Source organism: Juglans regia, chromosome 2 (genome assembly GCF_001411555.2).
Source record: "Juglans regia cultivar Chandler chromosome 2, Walnut 2.0, whole genome shotgun sequence".
Classification (NCBI taxonomy): Eukaryota; Viridiplantae; Streptophyta; class Magnoliopsida; order Fagales; family Juglandaceae; genus Juglans; species Juglans regia.
In genome coordinates, this window is record NC_049902.1 from 2,980,151 (window position 1) to 2,998,764 (window position 18,614).

General features: G+C 38.1%; 1 protein-coding gene across 1 annotated transcript in view; it reads left to right on the forward strand.

The window, feature by feature from the left end:
* Window positions 1-3,782: 3,782 nt before the first annotated feature.
* Window positions 3,783-18,614, forward strand: part of LOC108991465 (serine/threonine-protein kinase ATM) — a 113,570-nt gene continuing 98,738 nt past the window's right edge. The window contains exons 1-15 of the mRNA XM_018965714.2: window positions 3,783-4,030; window positions 4,707-4,815; window positions 4,914-5,057; window positions 6,196-6,357; window positions 6,457-6,649; window positions 6,799-6,955; window positions 8,216-8,355; window positions 8,450-8,537; window positions 8,958-9,061; window positions 15,317-15,415; window positions 16,231-16,287; window positions 16,653-16,737; window positions 17,044-17,118; window positions 17,418-17,459; window positions 17,651-17,721. Of these exons, the coding sequence (XP_018821259.2) occupies window positions 3,962-4,030; window positions 4,707-4,815; window positions 4,914-5,057; window positions 6,196-6,357; window positions 6,457-6,649; window positions 6,799-6,955; window positions 8,216-8,355; window positions 8,450-8,537; window positions 8,958-9,061; window positions 15,317-15,415; window positions 16,231-16,287; window positions 16,653-16,737; window positions 17,044-17,118; window positions 17,418-17,459; window positions 17,651-17,721 (1,595 nt within the window). The 5' untranslated portion in view covers window positions 3,783-3,961. The remainder of the gene's footprint in view (window positions 4,031-4,706; window positions 4,816-4,913; window positions 5,058-6,195; window positions 6,358-6,456; window positions 6,650-6,798; window positions 6,956-8,215; window positions 8,356-8,449; window positions 8,538-8,957; window positions 9,062-15,316; window positions 15,416-16,230; window positions 16,288-16,652; window positions 16,738-17,043; window positions 17,119-17,417; window positions 17,460-17,650; window positions 17,722-18,614) is intronic.

Consider the following 18,614-nt stretch of genomic DNA (forward strand, 5'->3'; position numbering starts at 1 on the left):
AATCTTCTGCCTCCGCATGATTGCTGGAAGAAGCCTCCACCTCTTCATTAGCCGCCTCAAGAGAATGACTCCCGATAACTAAATGAAACGAAAAAGGGGGAGAGACCCCCAAGAAGAAGAATGTTGTCCTTCATCTGGAGTAGTAACCACAAAAATACTCTAAAGGAGGGCGTCCATCTGAACCTCACCCCTGAACACCTCAACAGTCACCTCTGGAAGAGACGCTACGAGAAAATTACTCACCTGCTCGCTCACCTTTAGAGGGGTCCTAGCCGATCCTCGCATTAAGGGGTCCTATACCCCAGGAAGAGGCCTATCTTCGGCCCGAACACTTTTCCGATGAGCTTTCTTCCCCTTATCCGACAAAGGAAAGTCTGGAGAATGCTTCCGAAGTGGAGCAACTTAGGGCTGCGTAGCAATCGACCTATCATTAGAAGGAAGGTGTCCCAGGGGAGGCGGAGAACTCCTCAAACTCTCCTAAAAAATGAGAACCTAAAAAAAAACACTGTTGGGATGGTTTTGCAACCATTCCCGCACGATTGCAAGACGCTTCGCTTCATAGGGAGTGGTTGTTGAACGCACTGCCTTATCTTACAGACTTCTTCCCTAATCTCTTCGCATGAGAAACTCTCGGCAATTCACTTGGGCCACCAGAAACTCCCATCCGCAACTAGATACAAAGAAGAACTTGGGTGACCAATCTTTCACCTTACGGTATCTTGGCTCCAAGGTGACTAGAGCATGTGATGCCTTGAAGCTGCATGCATTCCCCTTTAAGCGTAACACCCTATGGGCAAGAAGAAACTCGTAGCTAGTAAAGTTTGTGTTGTCCAGAAAGGATTCCAACAAAGCCTGCTGCCAGATCATGCTGCAGCAAATCAATAATCTCCAGGCGTTTGGATGCAGTTGGGAATGGGCCAAGCTAATGCGGTCCAGAAGGTCACAAATAGGACGAGGGAATTGGAATGACCTTCTGCATAGATGGCGCCCTCCAGGAACTTCGAAGGAAATGGACTTTGGTACTTGGAAGGTGAGGGTTAAGGAGGCCGGCATTGATTTGTTGGTAGTTGAGCGCCATTTGCTACCCAAAAACAATGACCCAGTGTCAACAGAGCCCTATCGGGCATGTTAGGTTGAATAGATTTTTCAGAAACCATCACTGCCAGAGCACGAAGTAGTAAAGAAGACTGATTGAAGAGAAGAAAAATCAAGAGAACTAGAATGGAGGGACAATCACAGTGTAATGGACGGAAATCTGGTCCCACTCCCATGTTTTATAAAAAGAAGGTGACGGTTAGACTCTCATGAATCATAGTGACAAGGATACTTGCCGTTTCGGTTTTGGGGAATGTGGTTTACGAAGTGACGTCAACGTGAAAAGCCGCCTGATACCCCTTAATTAGTGAGGTTGAAAAGATGTAATGAAAATGTGAGTCCATCATAGAAGATAGGAATGCCGTCAAAAATGTCAATAAGCATAAGCCTCTGGACCTCAAGAAGCCTAAATAAAGTTCCTGGCCTTGGTAAGAAGGTGGGACCGAATTGTGATAAATTCCCACCGTACTTATCTGGTGAGAACTAGCAGGGTAATTGTAAGAGAATTTTCCCCAAAAGAGCCAAAAGGCCCTATCAAGCTTGCCTAGAGCAAAAAGCCACAAACTCGACCCATTAGGAGGCTCCTTTGTATATAACTTGCAGAATGGATATTACTGTAGAGGATGTGACTCTTCGATCTGAGGACCCCTCAAGTAGTGTCCAGTCCTCAAGTGTCCGCTCACACGGCATACGTGATTTACAGAGAATTGTTGATCTACTAATAGAAAATGCATGAATGGACCGGAAGGAAAACGAATTAAGAGGAAAAGGTTAGAGAACCACGCCGCATTAATGGTTTTGCCACCCTGGATAACGTCACATTAATAACGCCGTCGCAGAGCCACGTCACATTTAAATATTCTGACAAAAAGAACAGTACAGAGAATGCAGACTTCATGAAAGAAGGCATGGTCTGCTCCTCAGGCCTGTAGTATAAATAACAGATCCCAAGCACGAGAATATCTCTTTGATTCATAGACTTTCTTACTTATTTACTACACTCCAAGAATATTTATTAACTTTGACATAAGAGGTTACTCGGTCCCAAGATCGTCCTCTCGAAGCTGCAATATTTTCTACCTTGTGCAGTGCCCGTTTTAAAAGACCTGAGCTGTTAGAGTTTGACCCAAATATATGCGAAACAAGACGTTAATGCTTATCATAGACAATCTAGCGTGGGATGTATAGAAATTAGATAAATTAAAATAGCTTATATACATTTTTTAGTTAAATTTTAGCAAAAGATATACGGAAACTAATGTCAAGATTAATGTTAGGTACAAATCTTAAATACACAAGTCTTATTAAAATAAAAATTTGAATCCAAAAGAATTTTTTTTCACAATGGAATTTGCCTTTTTATAAAGTACATGCGCAATGCTTGAGCATTTGATGTTTGAGAAATGAGTAATGTTAGAGATAAGCCACTATAACAGTGTATACTTTACACTTACTGCATGACTACTTCTAGTTAATTGTTCTCAATATTTACTTAGAGAGATGTATAGTCTACGTGATGCTACATTATATGTACAAAATAAATACTTCTAATATTAATTTCTATCTATATTTATTCTACATTTAGATTGAGCACGCAATACTTATCTGTTCGAGCCACTGCTCCAACGTATATGCACATTGTGATGTTTGAGAAATATTATTAAAAAAAAGTTGACCGTACGTTTAGGCCGGGGTTGCTATTTTATTTTTTATTTTTATCTTATGTATTTTTTTTCTTAATTTTTAATGTTGTTTTTATTCCCAACATTTTTAATGTTGTTTTATTTGTTAACGTTAAAATATGTCATCCTGAAAATATGCAAAATATTAAATAAGGTTAAACCTTTTTGAGTATTTCTTAGTTACCTAAACAAGATTAGTATATTATTTCGAAAAACTTTATTCTTAAGACCATATATAGAACACATCTAGTAAAATATTTACATGACATAATTTAATTTTAAAGATATATTTAAATATTACAAATTAAATATTACCAATTAATTGAAATTATATATCTTTTTCTTCTTTTTCGAACAATTGAAATTATATTTAAGTAATATAATTTTGAACAATAAGAATTAACATGGATGTTCCATGCAAAATATAGCCATGGCCAATAGAAAAAATGTAGGCAAGAAAAGGAACTAAAAGGAATTAAAACCAAAATCAAAGTGCAAGTGATGAGGCGGCATAAATTAGCAATTCACATAAAAACATTAGCATAAATTCATATAAAAAATGCTAATATTTTTTAAAATCTTGAAATTTTCAATTTTATTTAAATATTGTATTTTGCACCATCACATTCTATTTAAAACAGAAAGAATTTTAGAAAAAGCTTGTGTGTGCATCATTACTGTTCATTGCCTCGTACAAATTTCCATGCCTTATCAGACTTATTGAGGCGGCATTTTTGGTTTTTCTCTTTCGTTGCATGATCAAACTTTCGCGAGGCGACTTGGCCACCTTTATGTCGCCACAGAAAATGGGGTCGGCTTTATTAAATATGGGAAGGCAAACGACGACGGTTTGCATTTGGAATTAAAAGAAACATATGGGGGGACGATCGTAATTTCCTCATCGTCGTCTCGTCTCTCCCAATTTTCCTCGCAACACACTTTGGACTTTGGAGTCTTGGACGTATTTATAGTCCACAAAAACGTTCACGTTCTGTCTCCCACCCTTAGCCCAGATAGTCACGCAGAGGCCCACACTTCATTTTCCCGCCATTTCTCGCTCCCCAAACACCCAGAGCACTCTCAGAACGTAGCAGAAAGAGCTAGCTTCTCTTCTTTCGCTCGGTGACTCCATCACTCGTCGCTGTCGGAGTGTCGGGATTGGGGCTCCGGTCCCAAAATCAGCGATGGTCACTTCGAGGGATGTGCAAGAAATTGTCTCGAAGCTCTCATCCGATAAAGCAAAAGCTCGCGAAGTAACTTCCGTTTCCTTTGTGGATTTTCTTTAGCCGCTCTCTGATTGGTTGCTAAGAAAGTGCCGAAGAGGAAATATAACGAATCATTGTTGCCGGAATAAAAAAAGAAAAGAAAAGAAAAGAAAAGAAAAAACACAAAAAATGTCGACTCAACTGAGTGAATACGAGTATGAAAGGATTTGTTTGAGTGGATATTCGTGTTTCGCTAGTTTGTCATAATGAAATTTCAAGTTCATTAACTATGATTATCTTAAAGTTTCCCTAAATTTCTCGGCAGCTAGACAACTTCGCGTGCGTTTGTTTTCGATTGTTGTTTTTTCGGGGCCATACACTAAATTAATAATCTCAGTCTACTTAATTGCCTACACTTTCCCGGCAAGGAACAGAGTGAACTAATGTGTGTTTGTTTCTGCTTCATTTCATCCAGAAAACCATACACAAGAATTTCTGTATACGTTATTCCCATAATTATATTTGGAAGGATGAGTACAGTACTCAAATCAATTGAGCCAGATTGCTCGGTTTTGTGAATGATTTTGTTTTCTTGGGCGAATAATTGTAAATTTCAGTCTCTTATGTTTTTCTTAAAATTATGAGCCACCAAATGAATGCTACTTTATGTTTCTGTTTTTTTTGTTTGTTTAATTGCTATTTTGCTATACATGTGCATGTATAGGAAGGGATAAGGTTGTTGAATACGTGGTTGGATGGAGAAGGATCGGTTGCCTTTTGTAAATTTCTTGGTCAGAACTCTGCAAGGCTAAGACCTGATGAAATTCCTCATTGTAAGATCAAAATTTCGTGAGAAGTAAATGTATTTTTATGACATTTCATCAAGAATTGTTGAAAGCAGAAGTGGAATGGTTTTGTACTTTTTCTGCAGCTGAAACATGGCCTTTTCTCGTTACTTTGCTGATTCAATGTGCATCCTCGGAAATATCCTCAAGCAAGCGACGGTTGCCAAAATTGATATATGCCAAGACTCTTCGAATTGTTGTGCAACGAGCTGAAGATGCTAAATTTTCGGGTAGGTTGTTCATATGCTTTGTATTATTGTTGAATATCCTTGTCAAGTAAGCTAGAGAGAGAGAGAGAGAGAGAGAGTATTGCCATGGGCTGAGATCCCTTGGAGGTTGCGGTGTGTTGAGGGTAAATAGAAAACTACACTAGGGCTTGAAGAGGGATGAGATGCACGAAAAGTGCATGCGACTAAGTATATATATATAAGGAGTCAGTTTAAGAGTTTTAATGCGAAAATGATTTGTAAAATTGTAATCCTTGTGGGAGAGAATTCCATTGGGAGTGAATCCTTGTGGAAAGTGGAGACGTGTATGGCTTAGAGTTGTAGAGAACCGACATTGGGCCTAACGAGTTTGGGTTTGTTTTATGGGCCAAAAATTCAATAATTACAATTGAGGTTCTAAAATATCAGTCCATTAATTCCCACTCAATCTTAACGGACCTTAAAATAAATTCTTGGGTCTATGAGCCAATAAAAATTCCTGACCAACCTCACTAAGACTTCGTTTGGATTCTTGAATGAGCTCAGCTCATCTCAGTTGGGTTTTGTTTTAGACTTATCCTGACATCCAAACACACAACTCCCAAATCACTAAACATTACTCAACTCAAAACCTCTTTACACGTGTGACTCACAACTTTTTTCAATTCAATACTTTACACGTGGGACTCACAACCTTTTTCAACTTTCCATAAATACATCTAAACTCATTTTAACATCCAAACATATCTAAACTCATCTTAGGTGGGTTCCATAAAACTCACTCCACCATCTTAACTCACTACTATTCATAAAGAACTCAACTCATTTCGATATCCAAACGGGGCCTAAATAATAATTCGTGGGTTTATCCAATATAGCCCATTAATCTATTATAGGCATAATAAATTATCCATGTTTCATCCCTGATAATATTGGATTGGGTCGTTACAAGTAGAGAGCTACAGATTTTTTGTTTACTGCAAATCAACAAAAGTTCATAGCCTTCATAGAAGGACATGTGGGGGGGGGGGTCATTTAAAGAATTCTATGCTCTATCATCTGGCATGCATGTTATCTACTTAGGTGTTGCATTAATAGAAATAGCTTTTCATGCTATCAATGATAAGAGCAAATTCATTGTTTTGTCTCATCATCATTCCAGGAAAAATGTTGACTTTGTTATCTGCTATCAAATTGCTTTTCAATCACATATGGGATGTTTTAAGCAATGCTCCAAGCTTTCAGTCGGAGTATTCAATAATTCTCCGGGATCTTTTGGCAATTAGAGATTATCGTTTTCACATGAGAAGGCGCATATATTGCAGTGAGTTTTTCTCTCAAATTAGTTCTGATGCACTCATCTCTTTCTAACTATTAAACAACACTGTCATTGATCAATCTTGGCTTATTCTATTTCGTCCAGGCTTGGTGCTTCTTTACATGGAGAAGTTGAAAGCAAGCTTTAGTGGGAAAGACAATGAATATAATCCCAAAGAGGAGGTGTTTCGATGCGTCCTTACTCTCCATTCACTTCTGGAAAATCCTCCTGGTGATTTCCCTGATAATTTTAGGGAAGATATTGTTAAGGGGTTTGTTGGGATTTTCTCTTTCATAAGGTAAGGCATGAATTCGATTCACCCCCTCCCTCCCTCCCCCCCCCTCTCTCTCTCTCTCTCTCTCTCTCTCTGGTTTTGATCTATTGGGATTTATTTTTGCTGATAATGGCTGTGTACAATTCTGTCTTTTCTTGTTGGTACTTGTACAGGGATGAGGGAAAGATTTCACGCAAGCTTATTGAATGTATAAATACTTTCTTGTTAAAGGATGGCCCAAACTTGGGCTGCCAGTCCTTGGAAATTCATAATGCCGTTCAGCAATTTGTAATCCGTTGTTGGTTAACAACCCATGATCGAATGCTTAAGGTTTCCTTATGATGCATTTTCTAGAGATTTTGTCATCTCATTCTTTCTGGCTAAAGTATGCTTTTATTTTTTGTTAAGTGGCTAAAGTATACTTTTTGGTCATTAAAATTTTTAGGAGGTTCCAATTTGTTTATTTGTTTGTTTAAAAAAAAAAAAAAAATACAAAATTTGTAACGCTCCAATAGAAGACCCAAATCACATGGCCTATACTCTAAAAGGACTAGTCAATGATACAATTGGAGCCCTATTGGAACCTTATAAAGAGTAAGAACTTCTCATTTCCAAGCAATGTGGGATCCCATACACCACCTACCCTTATCCATATCATATGGGGTATCATAAATTTTGAACAATGTACCTTTCATCTAGATATTTGTCAATGCCATCACAAAAATTGCGGACAAACCATGTCATTAATCATTGTGCTAGTGTTATTTGGTTGATAGATTGATGGACTATGTTGCTCAGAGTAGACATAATTAGGAATGAAATAAAGAATTTTATATTTACGAAGTGAAATTGAAACTTACCTTAGATTCTGAAGGAATATGTCTAGACATATATATCTTTTTTCTGAAGTAATAAGTCTTTATTAATAAGCACAAAAGGCGTAACCCAAGTACATAAGGTGTATATTGGAGAAACATCCTGGAGGAGCTCAAGACCCATGGAGGAACTCTTATGGCGTGTTTGGAGGGAAAGAAATGCAAGAACTTCTGAGGACAAGGAATGGAATATGAGGAGTTCAAGACCTTTTTCAGTACTTACTCCTTTGGACCACTATAGACTTTAATGGGCTGAATTTACATGATGTTCTTGTATTGTTTTTGTTTCCTTTTTCTAGATAGGTATATCTCTTGTATACAACTGGTGTACTTGGAGTATGCATTTTGAACCTTTCAATTAAATTTTATTACTATAAAAGAACAGAGAAACACAACTAATAATTCATGCATGCTAAGTCCATTAAAGTCTATCGATGCAGTCCAAAGGAAAAGAGTGTTGATAGAGAAATTCTTTGACTCCTCCATTGCCTGACCGCGGTCCTTGAAGGTTGTATCATTTCTTTCTTTCCAACTACACCAGATGATGCAAATAGGGACCATATTTCACACTGTAGCAATTTTTGGGTTATCACCTAGACTTCTACAAGAATAAAAAAGCTCTACAAATCTTCTAGGCATGATTCAAGCTAATCCAACTTGATTGAAGAATAGTAATCTAGCCATATATAAACACTACAAATATTTTTCTTTGCAGGATGCACTTATTCTCTACGCAAGGTTACAACTAAATTTAACTAGAGGTGGTGCTGATGGGAATTCTTTGGTACAACAACTTTTGGATGTAGTTTGGAAGGATCTAGATGAAAGCAATATATCCAGCACTGGCGTGCCTTGGCGAGTATTTTTATTTATTTATTTTTTTTTTTTTGGGTGAAGAGGGGTTGGTATGGCTCTGATTGATGTTTGTGTATAAAATTTTTGCTTTCAGGAGTGATTCAACTAAAGATGATAAGCTTGGGACTCTAAGTAGTTCACAGTGTCGTTTAGTGGAACTTGCAGCTGTTGTATTTTATCGGGTAGTTATTTTTTTGACCTGCTTTTAGTTTAGCTATTGATGCTGTGCGATCGCTGTTGTGGTTTTTCTTTATCGTGGTGCTTCTTGGTGACCTGAAGGTTACATAAACTAACTTGAAGGGCTTTTGTTCCCTTTTTGTGGATTATAAATTTCGTTAACAATGCATGTTTTTTTGTTTACTTGAAAAATTGGCCGCCTTGGTCTTTCCGAATTTTTGATAAATTTCATTAGTTCAATGTTCACCTTTTGAAAATTTCCCAATGATGTCAATTTATATATGGTTCTTGGCTTCTAATATTTTTCATTTAGATACTCCGGAGGCAGTAGTCTTCAGAAGAGTTGTGATTTATTTTATTTGTTCTTTTTTTCTTCTGGTGGAAAAGAAGCCCTGGTTGCTGGTTAATATGATTTCACTCCTTAGGCATGTGTTGACACAAGCAAAGGACCATCGACTGAAAAACGGATCAAGAGGGAGCATGTTTCTGTCCATCTAAGAGAAGCTCTTGTGAAAGGGAAATGGCTATGGTAAGTTTCAAATAGGTTTGAAGTTTTATATTGATGTTTAATCTTGCCATTGGACCTATTCTTTATGGATGGATATTGAATAAAGTTCTTATCATGTTCCAATGCGACCAATATGTTACTCCCTCCATCTCATGCCGGTTCTGTATATTTTTCAACTTAACTTTTTGGGGGCAAAGCAGTTATTGTTTTATCTCTTAAACAAAAGATAGATTCTTAAATTACCTTTAAGGGTTTTTGTAGTCGAACATTAGTAGAACATAGAGAGAGAGAATGAATTCGTATTTTCATTTACATTCAACATCCTATACATACTACATACAAATGACCATTGTATACTCATGAACTATACTAATTACAACCATGTCCTCTAACACTCGCCCTCAAGCTGGGGCATATATATCATATAAACCTAGCTTGGAACAAATAAACTTTAACCGACTACAACACAATGGTTTGGTAAACATATCTGCAAGTTGATCAGCAGACTTCACAAAGGGTGTAGAAATGTCACCACTTAGTATCTTATCCCGAATGAAGTGATAATTAATCTCAATGTGTTTAGTCCTCTCATGGAATACAGGATTAGATGCAATATGCACTGCAGCTTGGTTATCACAAAATAACTGAAGAGGGACAGGAGCTGGAAACCCAATCTCTTGAAGAAAGTGTTGCAACCATGTCAGCTCACTAGTAGTGTGAGCCATTGCTCTGTATTCGGCTTCTGCACTAGACCGAGCTACTACTGTTTGCTTCTTACTCTTCCATGTAACCAAGTTACCTCCTACAAAGGTACAATATCCAGTAGTCGATCTTCTATCTGAAGGAGATCCAGCCCAATCAGCATCTGAAAAGGCTTCAATTCTAAGGTGTCCATTTGGTCTATACAATAGTCCAAGGCCAGGAGCTCGCTTAAGATAACGAAGAATATGGATTACAACATCCCAATGTGAGACCTTGGGCGTTTGTAGAAATTGGCTCACTACACTCACTGCATAAGAGATATCAGGTCTAGTGATAGTAAGATAATTCAATTTTCCAACAAGTTTTTGATACCGACCCAGGTCTCCAAACAACTCACCTTCATCTTTCAAGAGTTTACGATTTAGGTCTATAGGAGTGTCAATAGGTCGTGCACCTAACATGCCAGTTTCTTCCAGAAGATCAAGTACATATTTTCTCTGAGATAGGTTAATACCTTTTTTAGATCTACCGACTTCAATTCCAAGAAAGTACCTAAGTTTGCCCAAGTCTTTTGTTTGAAACTGATCATGTAAAAATTGTTTCAGCCTAGCAATTCCAGCTGAGTCACTCCCAGTAATTACAATATCATCAACATATACAACCAACAAGATATGACCTGCATCACTGTGTAGGTGAAAGACCGAGTGGTCTGTTTGGCATCTATGAAGACCAAATGCTAATACAGCATCAGAGAACTTCCCAAACCATGCTCGAGGAGATTGTTTCAAACCATATAATGCCTTTTTTAATTTGCACGCAGTACCTCGATACTCCCCCTGAGCAACAAACCCAGGTGGTTGCTCCATATACACTTCCTCATTTAAGTCGCCATGGAGGAATGCATTTTTAACATCCAACTGAAATAAGGGCCAATCCAAGTTAGCAGCAAGAGAGATCAATACCCGAATAGAAGAAATTTTGGCAACTGGGGAAAAAGTCTCATCATAATCAATGCCATAAGTTTGAGTGTAACCCTTAGCAACCAAGCGGGCTTTCAGACGTTCAACAGACCCATCAGAATGAAATTTGATTGTATATACCCATCTACAACCAACAAGGTGTTTACCAGGTGGTAGAGGAACAAGATCCCATGTCCCATTATGGTGAAGAGCATCCATTTCATTTTTCATAGCTGTCCTCCATTCCGAATCAGATAAAGCATCATGAACTGTCTTAGGAACAGAAAGTTTTGAAAGTTGAGAAGTAAAGCATGAAAAAGATGGAGATAAGGCATGACAAGAGACATATTGGGCAATTGGATGTTGAGTAACACAAGAACGAGTACCTTTTCGGAGAGCAATAGGTGGAGAGTCTGAAGCACTAGGTAACTCAGGATCTGAAGATAGAGACAAGATTGGTGGAGGCATGGGAGCCGGGGGCCGCACACGACGCGAGTACACCTGTAAAGGAACAAGGGAAGGAATAGAGGAGGATTGGGTAAAAGTGGGTGAGTGTGCAGGAGAAAGGGTAAGAGTAGGTAATGGTAGAGGATCACACTCAACAACTGAAGATGTTGTTGAGAAATAGGGTATGGACTCAAAAAAGGTGACATCAGCACTAGTAAAGTAACGTCTAAGAGTAGGACTATAGCAGCGATATCCTTTTTGAGTCCGAGAATAACCAACAAAGAAACACTTGGTAGCACGTGGATCAAGTTTATCAAAGCCTAGGCCAAGGTTATGAACATAGCAAACACACCCAAAGATTTTGGGAGGGAGAGAAAATGGTGGAGACAAAGGGAACAAGATGGAGAATGGGGAGGAACCATCGAGGACTGACGAAGGCATACGGTTAATAAGGTGACACGCAGTAAGAACACCATCACTCCAAAAACGTTTAGGAACATGCATGTGCAATAAAGTGCTCTGGTTACATCTAACAAATGCCGATTTTTGCGTTCAGCCACCCCATTCTGTTGGGGTGTATAAGAGCATGAAGTTTGATGAACAATTTCTTTATTACTTAAGTAAGTATCAAAGGCACTAGATTTGTATTCTTTAGCATTGTCAGAACGCAAAACTTGAACTTTTTGTCTAAATTGAGTTTTAATTTCTTTCCGAAAGACTTTGAATATGGAAAGAAGTTCAGATCGTGCCTTCATTAGAAACAACCATGTCATACGAGAATAGTCATCAACAAATGTAACAAAATACTGAAACTTGTTTGATACAATGTTGATTGGTCCCCATATATCAGAGTGAACCAATTCAAAAGAACTAGATGCTCGATTATCAACTCGAGGTACAAAAGACACACGATGGTGTTTGCTAAGCTGACATGCTTCACAAGGAAAGGAAGATGCATTTTCAAGATTCCTAACTTGACGTTTCAAAAGAGTAAGAGATGGGTGTCCAAGGCTACAATGCCATTCAAAAGCAGATGATGAGGATGTGAGGGCTCGAGTGGGTGACTGTTTGACATCAAGGTAATACAGACCACCAGCTTCATGCCCCGTACCAATCTTCTTCCCCATCTTGAGATCCTGAAAGATACATACAGAGGGATAAAATGTCACAGAACATTGAAGAGTTTGAGTAATTTGACTAATGGACAACAAACTAAAGGGAAAACTAGGAGCATATAGAACAGATGACAAGGATATAGAATCGGTGAGCTTAGTGGATCCAATGCCTGTAACTTTAGCAAGAGAACCATTAGCAAGAGTAACACTCTTTGGAGATGTCAAAGTATCTAACTTAGATAAGGAATAAGACAAACCGGTCAAATGTTCATTAGCTCCTGAATCGATGATCCATGGATCTTGAGTAGATGAGACAAGACAGGCGGACGCTGTACCTGAATGGGCATGAGTAGCTATGGAAGATGAAGTCGCTCGTGTGCGAGCCAAAAACTGATCATACTCATCCTTCGATATGCTAATTATCTCTGGAGTCGGGTCGGAACTCGTTGACGGTGATGTAGCATTTTGGCAAATAGCTTGATTAACGGATCCAGATGGTCTACCATGGAGATCCCAACAATAGTCTACCGAGTGGTTAGTGCGACCACAATGAGTGCACTTACGAGATTCACGACCTCGAGTGCGATTACCTCTGGCATCACGCCCCCCACGTGCACCTCTACCACTCCGGCCTCCACGCCCATCGGGAGCAACATAGGAGGCAGCTAAAGCGGATCTCTCATTACTCTGATCTGAAGAAAACTGAGATCCTTGTCCAGATAATGTGGCTCGCTAAAGTCGGGAGAACACATCAGGAAATGGAGGAAGTTGTGGACTTGCCAGAATTTGAGAACGCACTGACTCATACTCAGGTTTTAAGCCATCAAGGAACCGAACAACATTAAAATCTTCCCGTTGTTTTAGCATACTTGAAACATCAGAAGTGATAGGTTGATACATTCTGAGTTCTTCACATATGCTTATCACTTGAGAATAATATTCTTCTAGGCCCAAAGCACCCTATTCCAACCCAAAGAATTGCTGACACAACTCATAAATACGGGTTATGTTCCCAGCACCCGAATACATCTGTTTGAGATGCTTCCACACCTCTTGAGCGGTGTCAAAATGTATTAAGCTGGTGCAAATATTAGGCTCAATACTGGTCAATATTAGGGACAGTATTTGAGCATCTTCTTGCTCCCATTGAGCAAATGTAGAACTAGCTGAGTTAGGCATTGGATCAATTAAGTGAGTACGACAAAGACCCTTGCCTTTCAAAAACACTTCAACAGATTTTGACCACAACATATAGTTTTTTCCATTTAACTTCACCGAAGTCATAGGCATACTAATGTTTGGTGCAAGAGACATTGACTCAAATTTAGTTGTCATGGAGAAAAGTATCACAACAATTCAACTTGGAGTCAAGAATACACAAAATATGAAATATGGATGAAAAATTGGGATTAAAAACCCAAATTTCGGATTTGTATTGGTCAAAACAAGCCTGTACCGGCCGAAACAAGCAAGTATCGGTTCAGAATCGGCTTGTATCGGGTTTGAACTGGCCTGTATCGGGTCTGAACCGGCCTGTATCGGGTCTAAACCTCTCTGTTTCAGGTCTAAACCGGTATATACCGGGTTGTATCGGCCTGTATCGGGTGCGTTTCGGATATCTCCGGAACCGGCTTCAAAAACTAACCCTAAACTGGAATAGCTTATCCCGAATGAGGATAACTTATCCTAAACAGGAATAAGTTTACCGTATACATGTTACCAAACATACGTTATACTGGATAGAAATAAGACCTTACTCCGGATTAGGGGCATACGTAGTCGAGGACAGGATAGTAGAGACCTGCCACCAACCCCTCCGAGACGTCGACGTCGCCGGCGATAAACAGGGATTCCGGCAGCCGATGACGACGGGAGACACACCGGTGTGCACAGAAAACGCCGGTGATCTTGGTTCTGGTGTCCAGTACCGGAGACGGCACCTGAGGTCACCGGAAAATCTTGAAACAGATACCGGCCACCAACGACAACGACGTCGCCGGCGATAACCACCACAGACAACGACGGTGATACCACTACGCCGTCGCACAACCACCACTAACTCCGTCGCACAACCACAAGCACCACTAGCTCTGTCGCACAACCACCACTAACTGACTACACTTTGCTCTGATACCATGTAGTCGAACATTAGTAGAACATAGAGAGAGAGAATGAATTCGTATTTTCATTTACATTCAACATCCTATAAATACTACATACAAATGAGCATTGTATACTCATGAACTATACTAATTACAACCATGTCCTCTAACAGTTTTAAAAATTTTGAAAGACAACATTTGAAGGTATTTGACAAGTTATATAATTGTGTACACTTCTAGAAAGTGGACATCTTTTTAGGGAGATCCTCTGTGTCTTAGCTTTCGTTTGGGTCATTTTGTTTCTATTGACTTATTGTTTGGGCCTGTGTTTGTGTTGGTGAAGGAAAGTTTGACTTCATAAACAGGAATATTAAAATACTCTATTGGTCTGGGAGTAGGTTAATGTTCAGGACTGGGTGCTTACGGTCTACTTAAGTTAAGGGTTGACTGTTCATTTTCTTTGTGAATTAACTAAGATGTCTTAGTCAGATTGTCAAGCAACCTTTGTCTTGCACTTCATCATATGTATTTTAAGTGAACCACAGCGAAATCCTTTGTAAGTGTAAAATACCCTACTTATTTTTTTGATAAGCAAAATAAAAATTTTATTAATACGAATGAAGTAGGCGAAGCCCGTATACACAGGAAGTATACAAAAGAACAGCTAAATACATTCTAGGAATCAGAAATTAAAAACAGAAAGTCATGAACACTAGTTATTAAGAACACAGATTCTCAAGAATTACATTGTATTGATCTATGTCGTATCTAGCGTCTTTTAATTGAGGTGGTTGTGGGTGATTGACAAAGTTCTGTTGGACTTATCTTTCTTATATAATTATTTGTGCATGCGTTTATTTGTTTACGCATGGCTGGATATGATCATTGACATTTCTCTTCATATAATTATAATCTATTGCATTATATTAATTTGAAGGCCCTGCACCACAGGAATGCTGCATTCTGTTGTCTCATTCGCAACTACCACACCAGCATTTGTAAAGATGTTTTTGTCTACTGGTTTGAGGGCTTATGTTCAAGCTTTGAAAGGTAATTTTTTGCATATTATCGATAGGGTGATTGTGATTTGCTTCAGTTTTATTAGATTTATTGTCTATTGCTATGTTCCTATCTCTGCAACAGGTTTAATGTTTTTCCCCTTTGAAAAAGATACCTTGCATGGGGTTTTCAAAAGCTTTCCTCGTTTCTAATTGTCACCACTTCCATTTCCTTCTTCTTGTGGATTATTATTACCCATGATACTCTGGAATCACACATTGTAATGCTTTGAATCATTACTAAAATCTTAATATTGTATTTGGAATTTTCAGTTTTCTTTCTACATGTACTTGGACATTTATGGAGTCACACACAAATCCATGAACTTCATGATCATTAATAGATGAAAATCTAATCTAATTTGATGGGATATGATAATCTTTTTTATGAATTATTAAAACCTATCTCGTTGGATTCACACTTAGATCATCGATTGTTGCCTTTGGAAGGAAGGTTTCATATCTATTGTATTATTTTATCAATCAACTTATCAAGTTGCACGTACCCATGCATAATTCTGATAGGACTTTTTAAGTCAGCATGAAATTGTGCATCTATGCATGCTTGTTTAGACAATGGATACTGGACAATAAATGGATTTTAAGATTTTCTTGTTCTCTTATTGGATTCATGGTAATACAGTTACAAATCCTTATATGTTTATGCATGCCCCTCCTTTTCTTTTATCTGAATCTCCTAACCCACACTTTTGCCCCTTTGATCGGGCCTTGTCCCATAGCCATGCATGTTGTCATGAAAAAGAGGATTAGGTTTCTTATGGACTGACAAGTGAGAATGTTTTGCAGAATTTTGAATGATGCAAACATGGGTCATGCTTATGATGGTTTGCTGTGGACTCTGCGGTATAAACTCTGAATCACCATACATTACTTTTTATCTAAAATGTGTCTTTAAGCACATCTATGATAAATATGAGGTACTGTCTGCTTGTCAGTTTCAACATTAGGCAGTGTTAGTAGTTCACCCCTATTGTGATGTCCATATGACTGCATCAGTGGCTATTGGTTGTTTTAGGAATCCATCTTATCCAAATATTTCCTGCGATAATTTCTAGTTAATCCATGCAATGAGTTAATCATCCACCACTTAGGCATCTAGGCCAGATCCAATCACCTCCTTCTATGATTGCCACATAGCATGGTTAGATTCTTCTCTGCCCCTCACTTCTTGGTCCTGAGCTCATAGATATATTTACTTGCATCAAAAGGAGTTTGCAGGAACTCTCTTCTCTATTGCTGGTTCCAGATTCGAATGGGGAGACTTCATCAAGGTCATCTTCTACTTTGAATGAGGTATATATTTTCCAGCCTTTTTATTGAATGTATTTTTAACAGAGACAGCTTCTGAAGTTCCATCATTAACTTTAAAGGCATAACCCCCTGAACTCCAAAATCTGTCTTATATTTGGAGTACTTGACTATATTTGATTGATAATTCCTTTGGGCCAGGCCTATCTTTTATACTTGTATAGCATTGTAAAACTCTGTAAGTTTTCTATGGGATTCTTCTGCGCATGTCCGGTGTACTGGAGTCTATGTCTGCTTTATTGCCCTGATTAACATATGACACACTATACAGACTTTTTTTTTTTGTTGCAGTTTGACTCTAGTTGGCAAGTAATATGGAGCTGTCTAATGCATGGGTTGCCAATTTTCAGTAATGTAACTGCAGTTGTAAGTTTCATTTGTATAATCATCTTTGGTATCGTCGATATGAGTTATTGAGGGTTCTAGTTCTTGTAAATTTCTTTAACTGATTTTTCTTGCTGTACTTTCCATAACACTTAAGCTTGACTGGTTTTTTTTTTTGTATGCCTTTCTGAATTATAGTCAGGATGATAAATAAACCCAGCTTATGACCTCTAATTGTGGGGAAATTTTGCTAATATAACCTACAAGTTTCTTCTTGTTTAATAATCCCCGTGAGAGGGAGAAATGGGGGGAAAGCTAATTCATATGATATTTCCATGCAGGTTGATGCTACTTTGGTGCTTCTTGGTAACATAATCTCATATGTGAGTGTGAGAAATATATCCTCTGTCAATCATGGGAGAAATATATCCTATTAGATTGTGTTCTTGCACTTTTGCGTATTGCTCTTTTTTTCCCTAAGCAATTAGGAGATGCCTTTTATAACAATCCATTTTACACCAGCATGCCTATTATTTTTCTAAAAGTGTTTTTATGTCAAATATTCTTCTTTCAGGATCTAATAAATACATATGTTGTACCTCAAGATGTATGGGATCTTAGTTTATTCAAACGAATGCCGTCCGTGTAAGTGCATTTTATTCAGACTACATATTTTTTCTTGCCCAAGATAAGTGTTTTGCAATGCTCAAAAAGTATATAAGAGATTGATGTACCTAAGAAAAGGAAAAGGTGATAGAAAATCTTGGCAAGAAGAAACAAAGTAAGCTACATTGTTGTGGATCACTGCCGAATGAAAGAGGGTATTCAGAAAATGATTTGAGTTCTGGCACGGACATTTCACAATCTTTAAACCTGCACTCATTTCTTTTTCTTTAAACACTCCACAATATGCAAGAAGGGTCATCCTCCACAATAGAGCACATTCATTTCGTTGGTGATATCATTTCCTTGCTTCTTTGTTGTTTTTTTAAATAGAGGAACTAAGGAGAGAACATTTCTGTTACTTGGAAAGTCAGATGACAAAAATAGTTTGATATTTACTCCTAGATCGTTAATTTTCCAAGTTTGCATTTAATCATCCATCATTGCTGAAACCCAAGTTTCAAAGCATGTCTTAATAACTCTCTTGTGTCAAGACCTAGAAATATAAAAGTCAACATTTGAGCTGCTCATGACGTCTTAACCAATTAAATACCACCACATTGTCAACCTTTCTTGTCGAACCCCTTTGTGTCTGTATGAATTTTTTACTGCGCAGAATCTCCATAGCCAATTTTCCAGTTTTGATCATTAAATCATAGGGTGCCTTTGGTACTACTCTTATTTCACACAATCCAGGAACTTCCATAACGTTGGTGTGATTCGGTTTGAGCAACAGATCCCTGCATTCCTATATTATTGTCCTCTTAATTTTTTTTTCAGTGTTTATGTTAGATTTGAAGAACTATGATTTAAAGTTTTAGGTAAAGAAAAGAAAGGAAGGAGATAAAAGGGCATTAAAAATCTCTCTCTACCTT